At 36.1% G+C, this 19,507-nt stretch overlaps 2 protein-coding genes across 5 annotated transcripts in view; one reads left to right on the top strand and one right to left on the bottom strand.

The window, feature by feature from the left end:
* Nucleotides 1-19,507, top strand: part of dab2ipa (DAB2 interacting protein a) — a 107,485-nt gene that overhangs the window by 31,167 nt on the left and 56,811 nt on the right. For all 4 annotated transcript variants that reach the window (XM_082188142.1, XM_082188140.1, XM_082188143.1 and 1 more), the window contains one exon: nucleotides 19,215-19,333. In XM_082188142.1, the coding sequence (XP_082044268.1) occupies nucleotides 19,215-19,333 (119 nt within the window). The remainder of the gene's footprint in view (nucleotides 1-19,214; nucleotides 19,334-19,507) is intronic.
* LOC309512537 (uncharacterized protein) lies at nucleotides 2,643-7,594 on the bottom strand. The gene is made up of 4 exons (XM_082188179.1): nucleotides 7,457-7,594; nucleotides 7,064-7,128; nucleotides 3,190-3,288; nucleotides 2,643-3,042 (listed from the first exon to the last, which is right to left on the bottom strand). The coding sequence occupies exons 1-4, from the start codon at nucleotides 7,497-7,499 to the stop codon at nucleotides 2,884-2,886; spliced, it is 366 nt and encodes a 121-aa protein (XP_082044305.1). The 5' UTR covers nucleotides 7,500-7,594; the 3' UTR covers nucleotides 2,643-2,883.

Below are 19,507 nucleotides of genomic sequence, written 5' to 3'. Positions count from 1 at the left end.
TCACACAGAGCTCGTGGGTAACCAAAGTTATTTTTCGTGGATTATATCGCTTTAACAGTCAAAAACATGCGAAAATTATGTCAATTTCGGTCTTGGTGAGTATCCTCTAAACACAGTCGGTTATGTCTTAAGCATAAATCGCACGTGACCGTATAATGAAACAGGATCCGTGCACTAGTGCTAAAGGGACAGCAGCCATATGTGTCTGTCATTCATTTGGTTGTCAAAACATAGCTTTCATTTTAAGGAATCAGGATTAATAGCCTATGTATTTAATTTAGTCAGAACTAAAATACTACCCAGTGTTATTTTACATTTGATTACTTTATTCAGTCTCTGTAGTATTTCTGAATACTAGTGTTAGACCTAAGCAAACACTTCTCTCTTTATTTCTCTTTATTGATATCTTTATTCTATTGTATTTATTTGTGCTACTTTTTTCAATTTAATTCAAAGATTGAAATCAAGCTTCCTTGTGTTGTGTAAATTCTTAAGAACAAAATTACCCCACTGTAAAAATGCGATGAGTGAGCATACATTTAGGCGAGATACATGTAATTAAAAAAAAAGTCTAAACTCCCCCCTCAAATTAAAAATTCCCCCCCCATAAGAATCACCTAAGGGGGGATTTCCCCCCCATTTTCCAAAATGAAATTCAGGCCCTGGTCTAATATGGCAAGCCGTTTTAACATTTAATCATTTAAACCGACTAGTCTCTATTTTCATGCTACTAGTACTTATTTTTTAGATACTAGTATCTATTCCATTAAATACTAGTACTTATTCATTAGCTACTAGTACTTATTCATTAGATACTAGTACTTATTCATTAGATACTAGTACCTATTAAATAGATACTAGTACTTATTCATTAGATACTAGTTCTTATTTATTAGATACTAGTACTTATTCATTAGTTACTAGTACTTATTATTAGATACTAGTACTTATTCATTAGATACTAGTACCTATTAAATAGATACTAGTACTTATTATTAGATACTAGTACTTATTCATTAGATACTAGTACTTATTTTTTAGATACTAGTACTTATTCATTAGATACTAGTACTTATTCATTAGATACTAGTACCTATTAATTAGATACTAGTACTTATAAATTAGCTACTAGTACTTATTCAATAGATACTAGTACCTATTTATTAGATACTAGTATTTATTCCGAATGTTACTAGTAAGATTTTTTATTTTACTAGTCACAACTGCTTTTTTACTCGTCTTATGTTATGACTAGTCAGAACGGCCACTGGATAGTTCAATTAAAAATCTTACTAGTAAAATCCAAAATCTTACTAGTAACATTTGGAATAAATACTAGTATCTAATAAATAGTTACTAGTATCTATTCAATAAGTACTAGTAGCTAATTTATAAGTACTAGTATCTAATTAATAGGTACTAGTATCTAATGAATAAGTACTAGTATCTAATGAATAAGTACTAGTATCTATTTAAGAGGTACTAGTATCTAATGACTTAGTACTAGTATTTATTGAATACATACTAGTATCTAGTAATAGGTACTAGTATCTAAAAAATAAGTACTAGTACCTAATAAATAACTACTAGTATCTAATGTATATGTACTAGTCACAATTGGAATACATACTAGTCAGAACTGAATAGTTGATATCTGAATGACAGATCCCCATAGAAGTCAATGGCAAAAATTTTAATTTGTTACTAGTAACAAAAGAATAGTTACTACTAGTCACTATTGGAATAAGTACTAGTATCTAATGAATAAGTACTAGTATCTATTTAATAGGTACTAGTATCTAATGAATAAGTACTAGTATCTAATAATAAGTACTAGTAACTAATGAATAAGTACTAGTATCTAATAAATAAGAACTAGTATCTAATAAATAAGTACTAGTATCTAATACTAGTATCTATTTAATAAGTACTAGTATCTATTGAATAAGTACTAGTACCTAAAGAATAAGCACTAGTATCTAAAGAATAGGCACTAGTACCTAAAGAATAAACACTAGTAGCTAATGAATAAGTACTAGTACTTAATGGAATAGATACTAGTATCTAAAAAATAAGTACTAGTAGCATGAAAATAGAGACTAGTCGGTTTAAATGATTAAATGTTAAAACTTGATCTTGAAATTAACGGATGATAAATAAAATGCAGCTCTTATCTGTTGCTTTCGTTGACGTGAACTCCATTAAATTTGCATATAGCGTTGGAATTGAAGATCGGATTTATATACGATTTATATTTTTCTTAATATAACCTGCTGGTTACCAGTGTAGCAGGCCCGCTGCGTGCAGTGCTGGTATTGTTTACCTTGTGATTACAAAGTTATATAATGGGCAGTCATTTGAACCCACTTGTCTGTATAAATTGTCTAATTTTCTAAAAGTGTGCAGTTATGTATTTTATGATAATTATTTATATGGTCACATATGTTTGATCATACTTGTCACTCAATATAATTGGTTGTGCAAATGGTCTTCTTTGCCGAGTACCGGTAATTAGCAAAATTCAAGAGTCTGAAATGATCATGAGGTGGACCAAGAAATGGATCAATAAAATACTAGTTCAAGCATCCTCTGATTGTAAAAGTAGAGTAGAGAGGAAAAAAACATGTCACAAAACATGAAAGTTTGTTGCTCACACATTTATTTAGCAGTTTATTGCAGGAAAAATACAGTGGCGTAAAGCTGAGTGTACGTGACACATGCAAAAAACTTCAAGTCATTTCCACCTTCATTTGCAGCGACAGATAGTGTGATATACAAAACCACAATAATCACACCATTAGCTCTATAGTGCAGAATGTCATCCATTTTTTTCCAGCTAAAGCGAACACAATGACATTTAGCATTTCTTCGATACATAGTGAATTAGCAAACACCAATGTTAACACAGATGGTTCTTGCATCATCACTAGTTGAAAGTTCTTCAACCAGAACGTCTATATACTTTCCCACAAATGTCCTACACAGGTATTTTAGGAACCCGATCTCATCACAGACGTGCTTCAGCATCTCTCTAATTTCGCTCTGTAGGAAAAGAAACAATCAGAATGAACCTTACTCCACTAGTCTCTATGTATTCTGTAATATGGTTGTTTTTTGTTTTTGTTATTTTTTTGTTATTTGAATAACACATTTTTTAAAAGTCATATACAAGAGTAGCCTATAGCACACCTGAGTTGATTTACTGGATGCTAGTTTTTTCAGCTTCCCCATGGCCCACTTGCAAGCCCAGCACAATCCAGGGAGTTGTTCGGTTTGTGCCATCTCGCCCTTACAAGACAACAGACATGGCATGTTAGAATAAGTAGTTTAGATATGACAGTTAAAACCTAATGAGCAGATCAAACTGGACATGACTAGTTGTTTGAAAAGCATTGTCAAGCTTCTCTGCATCTGGCATTCTCTTGTAGTTTCAGCATATGGCAAAGTTTTGACCTCTTATGGGTTTGGCCATTGGTATCAGCATCAGCCATTAAAAAAATAACAAAAAACTTGTTTGACCTAGTGTTGCACAATATACCGGTACTAGAAAGGTATCTCGATACCCTGCTATTAAAAACGATACGATATTAACTTTTATTAGTACCGGTACTTTAAGAGTGACAGTAGGCTACTCTAAATAATACGAGCAGTATTTCTTAATTTGCGTAGCTGTGTGACAGCAGGAGTCAGGACGTGTACATTCACTAAACAACGGAAGCAGAACAGTAAAATACGCGCAGCACTTGTGACTTGACAAAGAAACTTGCATGCATGAGAAGATAAAGCGCGGGACGTGCTTCAGTTCCGGCAGGGCTCAGAACTGAAGCGCGAGCACACGCCGTTCAGACAGCATACGATCGCGACTTCAGTTCTCTTTCGCGGATTATTAGGTTTGAACAGTGGCGGAGCCAGGATTTTTTCATAGGGGTGGCCAGGCAAGGGCCAGCAACCAGTCTGGGATGGCACAGAAATCTTAATTATTTTATCATAAAAAAGAATTTGATAATGTATTGGACTGTTTTAGTGCCTACACAACTGAATAAAGTTCATTTGTACTTAATTGTAATTGAGATAGTTGTGAATTAGGAATCGTGGAATACTGAGTGAATTTTATATATTTTTTATTATTACCCATCACATCATATTAAAATTAATTAAATGGTAATAAAAGGGCACACACTATTGCTAAAGTTCAACTTGCTCAGTTAGCTTGGTTCTGGTTCTCAAAATATCCAATAGCTTGTTCTACATTGTTGCATTTTCATGGATGAGATAACATGCAGATAAATACTGTAGTCCAAAGATTATTCAACCTTCAATGCCTTTTATATAATCAATGAACTCTTCAACCAATTATGATTTTTTTCTAAAAAAAGTTTAACTTTCTATATTAGTTGTCAAAATAAATAATTGCAACAGTTCTATCATACCTAAATTAAAAAGGAAAACAAAAGTTCTCTTTTGAATCCCCATGTGCAAGAATGTGAACAAGGCGGAAGTCAACAGCACATAATGTAAAATGTTATGTTTTTCATTATGTGCTGTTGACTTCCGCCGTATGACAGAAAAGTTAGTTTTTACTGACATTTGGCCTGACAACATCTCATCTTACCGAAGATAGCCAACTGAATAAGGACAACGCCCTTTTCTCAGCATCTGACAGAAGTGTCACAAGCTTTCACACACATCTTCTAAAATAAAAGTAGCATCAGAAAAAAAGAGAATTACGTTTGTTGTCGACTGCACAGTGCACACTATTCGACTTACTCAAACGGTCTTGCAACCCACCAGTTGAGAAAGATTGACTCTATATTTACTATGTGCATATCACTGTCTGATGTTCTGCTGAAGCTCATTCGGCACTTGCACATTTCCGCATTCGTTTGACTTGCGCCTGGCGCTGAGGTGAAGTTGGAGTGTGCGTCTGAAAAGTCTCACGTTTTTTGTGGTCTTAAAGAGAGACGGTTCAGCGTTTTAAAAACGCAATTTTTGTCAATAAAAAAAGAGACCGAAACAGCAGTTGTGAGAGGGGTGGCCAAGCTTAGACTAAGGGTGGCCTGGCCACGTCCACCCCTGGCCACCCCCTAGCTCCGCCAGTGGGTTTAAATAGTCAAAATGATATGTAAAAATGCACGTCCTGGCGAGTATTCACGTAAACACAGTCGGGTATGTTTTTAGTGAACCGTTTGTAAAAAGAAATCGTATATGTTTCAATGTATTGGATACGTGCTGGTCTTAAAGGGCCGGACCGGCAGCGTTATATTCTGTGTGATTAGTGTTAATCCAACAACAAAAGAAAATAGACAGTCACCCAATGCTTGACTGAATAAATGTAATCTATTTATTAAGAATCAGTCTATAGTTTATAGAGTGAAGACCTTATTTTTTCAGCTACAGAAGTCAAGTCAAGTCAAGTTTATTTGTATAGCGCTTTTCACAATACAGATTGTATCAAAGCAGCTTCACAGTATTAAATTTAAATAATACAACAAAGTTTGTTTCAAGAGGAATTTATTGATTGATAAAATTAGATTAAATATCCCCAAAATATCCCCAACTGAGCAAGCCAAAGGCAACAGTGGTAAGGAACCGAAAAACTCCATAAAGTGACCTAATGGTGTCCTAAAACTCCATCAGGTGACCTAATGGAGAAAAAAAACCTTGGGAGAACCCAGGCTCAGTCGGGGGCCAGTTCTCCTCTGGCATTTATGAGCTAGAGGCCGGATTGTAGTTTGATCTGTAGGATTATATGAATGCCTGGCTGAAGAGATGCGACTTTAATCTAGTTTTAAACTGGGAGAGCGAGTCTGAGCAACGAACAGTATCAGGAAGACTATTCCAGAGTTTTGGAGCCAAATGTGAAAATGCTCTCCCTCCTTTGGCGGTTCTGGATATCCTAGGTATGACCAAAAGCCTTGAATTTAGTGATCTTAAAGAGCGCCATGGATTATAGGGGGATAGAAGATCCGTTAAATAGACTGGAGCTAAGCCGTTTAGGGCTTTATAAGTCAGTAGCAATACCTTGTAATTAATACAGAACTTTATAGGTAACCAATGCAGTGATGATAAAATCGGTGTTATATGATCATATTTTCTTGATCTCGTAAGAACTCTAGCGGCGGCATTTTGGACTAACTGTAGCTTGTTTATTGAGGATGCAGGACAACCAGCTAATAAAGCATTACAGTAATCCAGTCTCGAGGTCATGAATGCATGAACTAACTAGGAAACTGATAGCATATTACGTAGCTTAGCAATGTTTCTAAGGTGGAAAAAGGCTGTTTTTGTAACATAAGAAATATGATTTTCAAAAGACAGGTTGCAATCAAGTATAACACCCAGGTCTTTTACTGTAGAGGATAAAGTAACAGGACATCCTATGATGTTAAAGTTGTTTTGTGGGCGGTTTTTTGAACCGATAAGTATTACCTCTGTCTTGTCTATTACTGTCTGTCTAGAAGGTCTATTTAGCTTTCAAAAAAAGAAATTAAGCACTGTTTATTTTATTTGTCTCTTATAGTATTTGCCATATTGTTTTTAATTTGCTTTTTTGCTTATTTTTAATAACAAAGATACAATTAAATTAAATATCTATATTATAATTATAAAATGACTCCTATCATGAAATAAGATTTTGGTCATCCCAACCTGTTCAGAGTTGTGAAAGGTTTGTAAATGTTAGCTTGATTGATAATAATGTGATTGTTGCAAACATCTCGGTAAGGACATTCACACTGACATGTAATTATTATTATTATTTATTATTTATAAGGGGAGGGAATGGTCATAAAGCAGGGCAGGAACATGCTGGTCATGTTAGTTTTTATCTTTTTAAAATTAATTTATAAAACAATGATTTGTAAGTTCTGTCATATTTTTCAATTACTTTTACTGTTTTAGTTTTTTTGCCGTGGTATCGATTCAGTATCAGTATCGAGGTATTTTGGTCTGGTATCGTATCGAAGTCATAATTTTGGTATCGTGACAACACTAGTTTGACCACTACTTATATGTCTTAGTGTGATGCAGCTGTCCATGATAAACCATGTTGAGGACAACTCACCGAGCTTTCTTCAAGTTCATCTCCAGTAAAGTTTCGTCTGTTCATTTCCCAGTCAAGAGCACAAACTGTGAGGAAAAATGTAGCACATACTAATCCCAGTTGACAAGAGAAAACTTCCCTACTATGAACATTGAACAGTATGTGAATGTAACCTGGTTTAAACAATAAAAATAACAAACTATTTTAGCTGGTTCAGCTGGTGGCTTTTTAAATGACTAGATACATATGCTGGTTTGGAATTTACAATAAGCATTGTCCATCTTAATCCGATTAAGACCATCTTGGAATGGTCCAAACAGGTCTATTTTTTTCCTACTTTTTCTTTCTTCCAGCTGAACACACAAAGATAAATAATGCTAAAGATAATGACCAATTGACCAGTGCTAGGTTTACCTGAGGATATCAGCAGGGTGGCCAGAAGGATACGTCGAAACATCTTATTTGAAAAATCACACAACTAGACGGACCCACTGTTGATTTTTTTGGTTTGCTGCAGATGATTTAGGTCCACTCTGTTAAATACACATTTGTCTTCAGCCAGAAACCACAGATGTGTAGAAGTGAGATCATTAACACCCTGAACATGCTAAGGCGTACTATCACTCTGAGTTCTATATTTCGACACAATATTTGTCATCTTCCTGTTCTGTATGTGTGATATTTATTATACATGTTATTGTATTGCTTACACAAACTATATCCTATTCATCTAAATTCAGTGTGAACACTTCAGCAGGTAGTACACCCTTATGGTACAGTAGCAGTAGTTATAATTAATTATAAATATTTAGATCAGCTGTAAGAATTAACTCGATGAAGCAGAATTAATACCACAATCAACTAACCTGGTCGTCCAGCGAACACTCCGTGTTAATTGTTTATCAATTCGTCTAAGAAATGTAAATTTCCGGGGTATGGGAAATAACTTTCTTACTGTACCATACTACTCAGAGCATGTAGCCAAAAACTGCAAGATTAGGGACCACAAACAACCACAAACAACTTAACGTGTAAAACGACTAAACACTTAGACTAATCTAAAATACACACACATACATACTTAGTTTAGCAACAGAAAGAGAGCTGAAGCACAATACAGAAAAGCAAGAAGTAATAGCATTTTTTTTTTTTATTCAGCAGATCAACAGCCTTGAGCAAACCACCAGTTTCTTGGTTGGCCTTAAAGGCCTTCATAAATTGATAGATATGACATTGTGCAGCACAGATTCAGAAGTGATCCTGTTGAATCCATGGTGAAACAGGGTTGATACATGCACCTTATAAAGAGCAAACCATGTGCTCTGGTTCTCAGAGAGCTCCTACACCACATATCTCCTCATCTCTCAAAAACAGTGCCAGTTCGCACCCCTGCCCAAAGCTGTGTGCAACTCTCTGAACCAAACTACTAATGCAATACAATATCTGGCCTTATCTATATTTATGAAACAACAATAAAAAATGTGGTAACATATTACATTTCATAAATATTTATAAAATACTAGCTGGTTAGTTAGTTGTGTTTCTTCACTTAAAACAACCTACTCATTACACACATTTTTTTTTCCGGAAATCGCACTGCACTGGCTGCGCTGTAGGTTTTTGACTGAGTGCAAAAAGAACTGGCCCAGTAGAGCAGGGGGTTTCGAAGTCAACGACAGCGGCCCTTCTGACACAATGTACACGATGGCGCCAGAACACCCCCTCCCCTAATTTCCATACCACAGCAAACCTAGCCTAATATACTGTAAGTTTAACATTCCTACGCAATTATTGAAGTAAACAATCAGTAATAAGAAAGAAGCAAATCACAATCAATAGGACCAATAAACACAATAGAACAAAGACACAAATTAAATATAGTTTTTTAAATGTATATTTGATCTAGCCTAGTATTCAGCTATAGATATTGAAAAAAGTCATTAATGTAAAATAAAAAACTGCATAGTATTCACTGTATGAATTTATATACAGAAGTTATTTAAATAAGAGCATCTCATCTCTTTTTCTTTTGTTGTTTGATTAACATTAATGACAGACAGCAGCAGGTGAAGTAGGCTGCTGTCACTATAAGACCTAATGCACAAATCCAATATATCGATACACATCAGATTTCTTTTCCAACTGTTAACGTTCACTTAAGACATAACCCACTGTGTTTACACACCAAGACAGGCATTTTGACACATAAGTGTGTGTATCTGACCCAATAAGCCAAAAACGAGAACTCAATTTAGGATCGTACTTTTGTACTTTTACTCAAGTACTTGATTTGTGTATTTCGTCCACCACTGCCCATGTTTCTTTATTGCTCGAACTGGTCAATAACTTTAAGCAGTCCTGTGTTGTGTGGATACTGTGTTATATACAATATAGACCTAGCAAAATCTCTATGGATTCACACTTGTCGCCAGGATATATAGCCTTACTCCGCGTCTCCCCTGACATTCTCTCGCACCCCACACATTGAAAACTCCTGCATTAGAGTCATCCATTCTGTAATTGAACTACACTGGTTTCACTGGTGTTGCGGCTGTGATGAATTATTGCTGTGAGAGTACTTTAGTAAGGAATTCCGTCATCATTGGTGGAGGAATGCATGTGCGAGATCCGTTAAAGAACCAAATGTCATTAGGTTCTGGAATTTAGTATTGCATGCTATGCATTCGGTGCTGGTTGAAGAACTTTCAACTACTGATAATGCAATAACCATCTGTATTAACATTGGTGTTTGCTAATAAAGAGCATAGAGTCAATGGCCTTTTTGCCATTTTTGTCATGTAAACTCAGCTTTACACCACAGTATTTTTCCTGTAATAATCTGCTAAATAAATTTGTGAACAAACTTTCATGTTTTGTGACATGATGCTAAACTCTTCTTTTCCAGTTTTTGGAGATACTTTTGCAATCAGAGGATGCTTGAACTAGTATTTTATTGGTCCATTTCTTAGTCCACCTCATGCCCATTTCAAACTCATGATTTCTTGAATTTTACTAATTACTCAGCATAGAAGACCGTTTGCAGAAAGAATTATACAATAAAATGGTCTTGAGTGACAAGTATGATCAAACATATGTGTCCATATAAGTAATTATAATAAAATACATAAAAACTGCACATATTTAGGTAATTAGACAATTTATTCAGACAAATGTGTTCAAACGTTTGCCCATTATATAACTTCGAAATTTTTACATAAATAATACTAACATTGCATGCAGCGGATCTGCTACACGCTGGTTACGGGCAGGTTATATTTAGAAAAAATGCTATAGTGAGGCTGTGGTGATCCATTTTTGCATTGAGTGTTCGTGTATTTTGGGGCGGAGCAATTAAGGGAGGGGTGTGTTTGTTTGGGTTGATTTCAAATATCAATAGCTGCTTCTCCGAAAGCACTTACTGTACCTTTAACAATAACAACACTGCTTGTGGCAGCATTTTATAGGAAGTGTCATCATTTTTGGTGGGGAAAGCAACAGCATAAAAATCAGATTTTAAAAGTTACAAATGTTGAAAGGCATTGCATAAAAGGAATAACCCAGACATTTTACTACATTTAGATGACTTACAGCACTGTGATAACAGGTTCAGTCCCCTCGGAGTAACCTATGTGTAATGGCGATCTGAGCCGTTTTTCATTCTTCGCCATTTCCACAAGGGTGTAGCACAAAGGATTTGATGCGTGAATCCATAATTTGTCTTGTAAACTTTACTTTTCCGTTGTCAGGTTACATTTGAAGAGAAATCAAACACACAAAAAATATTATACACTTATTCACGTTCCACTAACATGAATTCGATCCTTTTCACGGTAAAAAGACTGTCTAGCACCAACCCTTTCTTCTTCCTTATTCATCTTCAAATTATTACACGTACGTAGCACGTAAAACTAGTCAAAATCTTGCTATATAATACAAATAACACAAAATATGCTTTTATCAAAAAACATAATCACTCTTAATAATATAAGGAAAAATATTACAAAATTTAGTTACTAACACTATGATTAAGTGCCTTATTAAAGATGACATTTCATGTATTAACTCTTAACGTCCTCATGAAATCAAAATTGTCCCTATTTACTTTGTTAGCACACATTACTGGTCTTAAGGAGAACAATTAATCAGTGTGTGTTAAACATAGTTTGTCATGGTTAGTCTTTAATCAAAATCTGAAAAGTTACTTCCGGTCTGGAGTGACGTTCCTTTTCCGATGGCGTATGATTGACGGCTTGGGTTGAAAACGCTTAAACACTCCCCTCCAACCATCAGACGTGCCTTGTGGTGTTTTATAATAAATTGAACAATACACCTGCTTAGTATTTCTCATGTAAGCTTTTCTCATTCTTTATTGTTATAAAAAACGAAGAAAAAAAAACGAGCTGCATCATGAACACATACAGAACATATATTGTCGTAATCATATATTTATTTGGCTTGATGCTTTATCTGTAGTAACATTTCTCTCAGATGTTTATGTGCGGAACCGTGCTGAACTCAGAACGAGGAAATGAACATAACGTCATCATTCGGAAGGGCAGGAGTTATGATCACATAATATGATTGACAGCTCTAAAGGGAATGAGCTCTCTGACTAGACACGCACAGAGGAAAACAGCACTGTTTCAAACTCTTCAGATCGCATAGTTAAGTGAAAAATGAATTGAAACTATAATCTGTATTAAGAACATCTGTTCTCAGACACCAATTATAACAAGAACGCAACTTCAATTATCTTCTCTCTTCCGGAATACTTTTCTTCTGTGTTCTCCATGGACTGTATAAAAGGTGTTCACGCAGGTTTTCAAAACAGGGCCACCACTCTCACACTTTTGTGCAACAGCAGCGGCTCGGGTAAGCTCAAATCTAATTGGACGGAAATTGGTCGGAAATAGAAATCTCGCTTTGTCGCTCTGTGATCCATTTGGATCTATTGTTTGGATTCAAGAGCGTCATTGCGACATACATTCGCCTTGTTTAATCACGCTCAGTGTGAAAGGACCTTTACTGGTTTTAAACCTACATCACACCTGGGCTCCGTCAAAAATCGCATACTCTCGAGTAGGTACTCATTTTGAGTTATTACTTCATACCACTAAAAAAGTATGTTATATGTAGTATGGATGTGGGTAGTATGAATGTAATCTGGATGTACTACATTCACCATGTTGTCATTATCATGTGACCTACCAGCCTCATTTACATGTACTTCACTGCCATTCATAAACCCTTTCCCATGGCCTTATGGGATAGTAAGGTATCCTTCTTATGCACACTTCAGAATCTCGGCAGAAGTAGGTCATCCAGGTACTTTTTGCTTTCTCTTTTATGAGTACTGTGAATTCTGACATTTTGTCACATACAGTTTTTTTGCCTACTATATAGTAGAGATGTATGCGATACGGATGCAGCCATAGTTTTTAGCCACTAGGCCACACTGCCTTTTACAGCATAGAAAGTGTTTACTGTGGATTAGTCGTAGTGTGGCACACACAGCTTTACTGGCTTTTATGGTAGGTTCTGTTTGTTGAGATTAGTGGAGCAAAGGGCACTGGGTTGCACGTGTCGACTACCTCCTGACTGCGGTTCATTGAACTCTGTTACAAGGTTAATCCCAGCAGTTGTTGCTAGTCGGATAAAGCAGGTGTCATCACGCACCCTGAGGAGAGGCAGCATGTTTTGCACTTCCTGCCTAGGGCGAGAAGCACCGGTCCTAATGACTCTCTTCGCAGATAAGTGACCGACGCGGCTACAGCTGGCTCTGAATCCTCGGGTCAGCCTGAGAGGAGAGAAGGATTAGGCACACTGATAGAGTTAAGCCATCGTTTTATAGACCTCAATGGGCGTCTAATGGGGAACAGTCTTTGGAGGAGATGCAATCAGTCCTGGTTGATGCATGCTTTAAATGAGACAGATGGGATGCAGATCTTGCTGCATTTAGCTGCAAGGTGGAAAAGCCACAGCTGGCAGCACCAGTACCCATGCTTTCCTGTGCTTGTTGCATGCCCTCTTGAGAAGGGCAATATTACCCCCTTGTGTTGCTCACAGTGAATGAGTTGATGAGGTGTTGTGTAAAAACGTATCCTTCCTGTACTGCTGTACTGCTAGTGTACGACTCAGTTGGGACAGGTTATCATGGCGACTTTCACTTATATATATAATATATATATATATATATATATATATAACTTGCAGTCTGTCGTAATTTAGTCAAGTCAATTTTAGCAATAGCAATATAGTAGTTTACTTGATTAAGCAAATGGATTTCTTTAACAATGGCCACGTTTGGCCCTGTCTTAAAACCCTTTTTTACACGCACTATTTTTTTATTTTTTTTGGGGCCGTGCATTAATAACATCCAGCAGTATATAAATGTACATCATTGGATTATTTTTTTTTTCTTCTGAAAGTAATACAAATTTCCACCACAGTCATTTCCATTCCGATTAAAAAAAAATTATAAAATTGACGACTATTTTTTTCACAAATAGCATTTTGTGTGTCCTAAATACACACAATTAAATAATATTTCCATGTTTTGAAAATATTCAGGGTTTTCATAATTTGACAAAATTACAGCTACTGTAGATTGGAAATGATTCACAATAAAAAAATTCAAGCAATATTAACCTTTTTTTTTTTTTGATTTGGCGGAAATGACACTGTGGGAAAGTCGTACATTTAAAAGTATTAGTAATAATATGAATGCCCATAATAACAATTCATATTTTTTATGGCTTTTTATATTTTAAGATAGGACAAGTAAAAAAAATGAAATAAATACTGTTCAGTCAGTAAGTAAAAAAAATAAAATAAAAATATATTAATATTTTGTTTAGCATGGATGCATTAAATTAATCAAAAGTGTAAAAACTTTAACAAATAAATGTATGTTAATTTGTATGTTAATAAATGTAGTTCTTTATTTTTATCTTTCTTTAACTTTTTATTTTTTTATTTTTTTATGGTTTCCACAAAATAACAATGTTTTAAAAACATTGAAAACTCTTACTGTGCCCAAACTTTTAAATGGTATAGTGTATATTAAAGGCAATTGAAAAGTAATAAAAGAAAATGTAGACTGTATTTTAAAAAGTTTCCATTATAGTTTGATTGTGATCAATTATTGAGAAATCTGTTAGTTTGAAAAATAAATAAAAAATCAAGTCATTGGACATAATTGTGCCTAACGTTGAACAAACACTCCTATACGTACTTCAGTAATTCTCTTTAAGGCCTGTGTGTTTATTTTCCGGTGGTTCTTGTTGCATTCAAATATTGGCATCAGTCTGCCGCAAATGTTTACCCCCGACCAGAAAACTAAGATAAACAGTTATTCCACTGCTTTCAGTTCACCCATTTTGCTTAATTATAGAGCTAAACTAATGACAGGATCTATTAACTGACGCAAGACAGAATGAGCACTGTGTTTGTAAGCATGCTTGAACGTGAACGCCCCTTCGTGCATGCCGATGAGTTGTGTGTTTGGCTCCTGCGGGGCCACAAGAGAGTCCCGCTGTCTCATGCGACACAGAGCCTTTCGTGCGAGTACGCCGAACCAGATCCACGCTAATTGATCAGGATCCCAGGCTTGTCAGAACAGGAGGAGAAAGGGCAAAAGTGCGCCCCCATGCTGTGTGGACCACTTTGAGAACCCTGGGAGAAATCCAATACCTGGCTCTGGTGATGCATGCAGACACGATCGTTAGGAACCCAGGGTTACGGATTTCCCCACAGCCCCTGGTTCTCATGCAGAGCGTGTGGCTTCAGGCTGTGGACTCCTCTGCGTTAAGGCTCAGGCTAGACTGTCTGGCTGCGAACAACAGATAATGACATTATAGGTGTATTGTTTCAGCAGATGCTCAGACACATTCAGGATCTTAGCAGAGGCTCGCTGCAGTCGGGAGTCTTGTTTAGTTGTTATCTGAGAGTGTGTTTGATAACGGCTGTCATGCTAAGTGCCTTCATGGAAGACTGAAACACAAATAACTTGTTTTTACACTGTAAAAAAATAAAATAATGGTGATTTTGCTCATTATATCACAAACTAGTGTTGTCATAGAAGACAACAGCTGCAAAAAAAAAAAAAAAAAAAAAAAAAAAACCTTAAATGAAGAACATTTTACTTGAGAAGCAACATTGCATTATATATTTCAGCTTGCCTTCAGGCAAAGTTGATATTGTTTCAAGAGAATGTTGTTTCAAGTGTAAAACAAGTTAGAACAAGTAAAAAATCTGCCAGTGCAATAATACAAATACAAAAAACACTTAAATAAAAAAACTATCTATAAAAAGTCGTCTTAATACATTATGCTATGAAGTAATTTATCCTGCTTTAAAGATTTGTAGATATTTTACCTGAAAACCTAGTCAAAAGGAATCATTAAGAATAATTTTTGCGGTAAACAGATACATTTTCTGTTCAGTGTTCAGTATTTTTGTCTTGTTTTCCAGTTATATTTCAAAAATATTTCAACATCCTTTAAACCAGATAAAATGGTTACACTTTACAATAAGGTTTCATTAGTCAACATTAATGTATTAACTAACATGAACTAACAATGAGCAAAACATTTGTTACAGTATTTATTCATCTTTGTTGATGTTAGTTAATAAAAAGTTCATTGTTTGTTCATGTCACAGTGCATTAACTAATGTTAACAAACACAACTTTTGATTTGAATCCAAATGTATTAGTACTGTAAATGTTGAAATTAACATTATTTTAGATTAATAAATGCTGTAGAAGACTTGTTCATTCTTAATTCATGCTAACTAATGAAACCTTATTGTAAAGTGTTACCGATAAAATAAATAATATATTAAGTCTTGTTTTCAGTGTGTATCTTGAATTAAGTTTATTTGTCTTAACCCATTGGCAAAATGTTTGTTCCGAGCAAAAAAACTCACTTTGAACAAGAAAACAAGAAAACCATTTGCCAAACTGTGAGTTTTCAATTGAACTGTCTTGTATTGTGCGCCTGGCATAAGGAGACATCTGGAAGGCTTGGCATAAGGGGCTTCTTGAAATATTTCATCTTAAATTAGATGTCTTCCAGGAATGTTTATCTTGTAACCTTGGTGCATTGGCACAATAAGGGTGAGAAACAGATCTCAGTTCACCTGGTTATAACAGGACTGGCTTGTTACTTGTCGAAACACAATTTCAGGCGAGGAATAGGGATTTAACCAACCAGATCCCACGGCAATTCATAATACGAATATTACGAGGCGGCTAATTCGTACCAATTCATACGACCTCACATACATATTTTACGAGTTGGCAAATTCGTATGAATTTGTACGAATGACCTACCGCTGACCCCACCCCTAAACCTACCCATCACGTGGGTTTAGACAAATCGTACAAGTGAGGTCATACGAATTCATACGAATTAGCCACCTTTTAATCACACAGTCGTGAGATAGCGTTGGATTTAACCCATTAAAGGCTACAGTAGTAACATAGGCTAATTCCTACACTGCAAAATTCATTTTAATGAGCTATTTTAAAAAAAAGCTTAACTTTTTTCCCCTGTAAAATATATTTAATCTTAATTTTTGTATGTTTACCTAGAATATTAGACAAAAATACTATGACTATTTTTAGTAGACAAAACCTTCATTAACATTGCAATCTCACTTCAGTTGAAAAAAACAGAACAATCTTTTGGAACAATCTTCTTGTTGACTAAAAAAGCAATGCTGTATATGTCTCTGGAGGTTTCAGAAAAGAGCCCCAGATGTTTTCTTCACTAGTGCTGGTGTGACTAACAGCCTAACAGTGCCGTTTGGGGGTCAGGACAGAGCTTAGCCTTCTGCTGTCTTACAAAGTAAGAACCAGGTTATACAAATCTAAACAGGGCCTTCAAATCAATGTTTATCGGCCTCAAAATGTTTCACGCCGTGTCTGCAAACTGACAGCCACACAATTAAAGCTGTCAGACACAAACTCACAAGCATGGACACAAGAGGGCAGAGAGAGGCCAAGCATTAAGATTACAGGAGTGGGGGAGATGAGAGGAGGTTAGGAGTGCAGACTCAGCAGCTAAGCATTACAGGAATTCAGTACATGCACACAATAGACGTAAAGGAATCTGCAAACCTTCAGCCTTTTGACAGCTGACAGAGCTTATTACTGAGGCATGATGCCAACATAACCACACATGTTAGGCCTAGAATAGTGTGTAATCCTGATTGGCAAAAGGTCCAGCGAATATATTGAAGAGTTCATGGTTTGACAAAAACTTTAACCTTTTAAATATATTATGTTACTTTCCAAATGCATGTTTCTGGTCTTATTGTGAATTATTTATCTGTACTTGTAATTGTAACATCTTCATGATGCTTTTCTGCAGATAGCATGCCCTTTCACTCTATTGGATAGTGTTAACCAACAGCCACATTGCTCCCACATAACTCCCAGTTTTCACAATACAACCAGTTTCTGATAGAAAAAAAAAAAGTCTCATTGTCTCACTGTTTGCGACCAAATGTGGAGTTTCACACAGAAAATGTATTTTGTGGTAAAGCATTCATCATTTTGTGAAAAACATTCCATTGTAAGGAAATGCATGTGATGAAGATAGACTTGGCTGTAGACACGTCTCGGGCGTATTGGTTAATTTTGAAAGATGCAGAATAACTACCCGGCTTGAGTTTGTGTCAGGAGTGGAGCTCTGCAGACTGTGTTGTCATTGATCCAGACTGCGGCTGCAGCCCCCAGTTACACGTCTGCTCCAAACAACAGCATCATCAAACAGAGCTCTTCCTTCACCCTGACTGGCTCCATGAATAATTCTATTTAGAAGTTCAGCTAATATTGGCCAATTTCATGTGAAAAATGTCCCGAAAAAAGAAAGAACTGAAAAATGTAGAGATATTCTTTGAAGATGTTTTGATTATAAGATGTCTTGAAAGCTGACCCTTTGAGAACAGTCATGACATCTCTTAAAAACAAAAATCTTTACTCACCATACGTCTATATCGGCTGATATGAAATTGTCAGCTTTGAGCAATAAGTGAGTTTGACCGACTAAGAGATTTATGTAATTTTTCAATGATCTACAGACAGCCTTCTCACTGGATGGACATGTTTGCATTTAAATATCATAGTTATAAGATATAATTTATAATTATAAAATGTATCATAAATGTGGCATTATATAGGATCTGTAGATTTCAGCATCAGCATTGGCCATTGAATAAATCGGTTGTCCGCAACTAGACACCAAGCTGAATAGTAACACAATGTGGTTTGGGATAGTTTCACTTGAGTATAAGAAGCCACATGGGACTAACCATTGCCCCAGATCTGATTTTGTTGCCTCAATTGTAACTCAATAGCCTAGGAATATGATGAGGACCACAACATTTATTAGCAAATGTGATTAAGTTATGGTAAAGGGTCATATAGGTAGTGTGATGACAGATTTTTCAGTTTCAAGCAAATAATCTGATTTCTGCCACAGCATTTCAGACAAGCACTTTAACCAACTAATTCATGTAAATATTTTCTATCGCTTTCTTTCTTTTCTTTTAAATTACATTTAAAATGTGACTCTCTTTGTTTCTGTTAGCCCCTTAATCGGTTGTTGAGCAACAACGGGCACTAAGTGCTTTATTAAGATCAATTAGCCATTCATTCACTTCATGCATGAGGCCTCGATTCAGATTTCCCACCCATTAATTGCATCTATATGCCTGAGAAATGCACTTTTTTTCTTTCCTTCTCAAAGCATCTCACTCAAGATAGACTTTGGTCTTTCAAGAATAACTCAAGTCCTTTTAATCTTGTCCTAATCTATACAGCCTCAGAAAAGCACCAGCTCAGCTCTCCTCCTATGAACTTGCAGTACACCAGTATTTTTCCCCCTCTCCATGCCAGCCAACAGTTTCCATGGTAACAGCGGCTTTAAGGGGAGTATCACATCAGTGAAGCTCCTTCAGCCCAGCGCTGCGAGCAGATGTGTGCGCCACACCAATCGCGCAGCTATGCACGGCTCAACCAAACGCTACGGATGAGAGGAGAGCGAGAGGGAGGAAAGAACAAATAGAAGGGGAAAAGCCAAGCGTCAGTTTTCACATGCAGCTGCTCCAGTGGTTAATGAATCTGTGAGTGTAATACAGTCCTTTCCTCTGACTTCCTGTCCAGGGCTTTCTCAGCCGCAGACTGAAGGGTTCCATTAAACGCACCAAAAGCCAACCGAAGCTCGACCGGCACAGCAGCTTCAGGAACATCTTACCGGGCTTCAAGAGCGCGGAGAATGACAGGTAAGGTGGAGCCGCGGCGCCGATTTTGTTGCTTGTTGCAGTTTACAATCTTTTTCGCCTTCCTGTTGTTGCTTTATTATTTTTTTATTCATCCAACACCATGAAATCCACCATTACATTGACAGCTGTCAATACTTCCTTTCTTATGTGCCGTTTACAATTCATGTTGTTTTT

Source organism: Leuciscus leuciscus, assembly GCF_965113295.1.
Source record: "Leuciscus leuciscus genome assembly, chromosome: 13".
Lineage (NCBI taxonomy): Eukaryota > Metazoa > Chordata > Actinopteri > Cypriniformes > Leuciscidae > Leuciscus > Leuciscus leuciscus.
This window is presented reverse-complemented; position numbering and strand designations above follow the sequence as displayed.

Excerpts from the sequence above, each read along its gene's own strand:
- LOC309512537 (XM_082188179.1), bottom strand. The coding sequence starts at position 7,499 with ATGTTTCGACGTATCCTTCTGGCCACCCTGCTGATATCCTCAG. Across the intron at positions 7,129-7,456 it reads CACCCTGCTGATATCCTCAG|TTTGTGCTCTTGACTGGGAA; the intron begins GTAAACCTAGCA and ends TTTTCCTCACAG. Across the intron at positions 3,043-3,189 it reads CATCCAGTAAATCAACTCAG|AGCGAAATTAGAGAGATGCT; the intron begins GTGTGCTATAGG and ends CTTTTCCTACAG.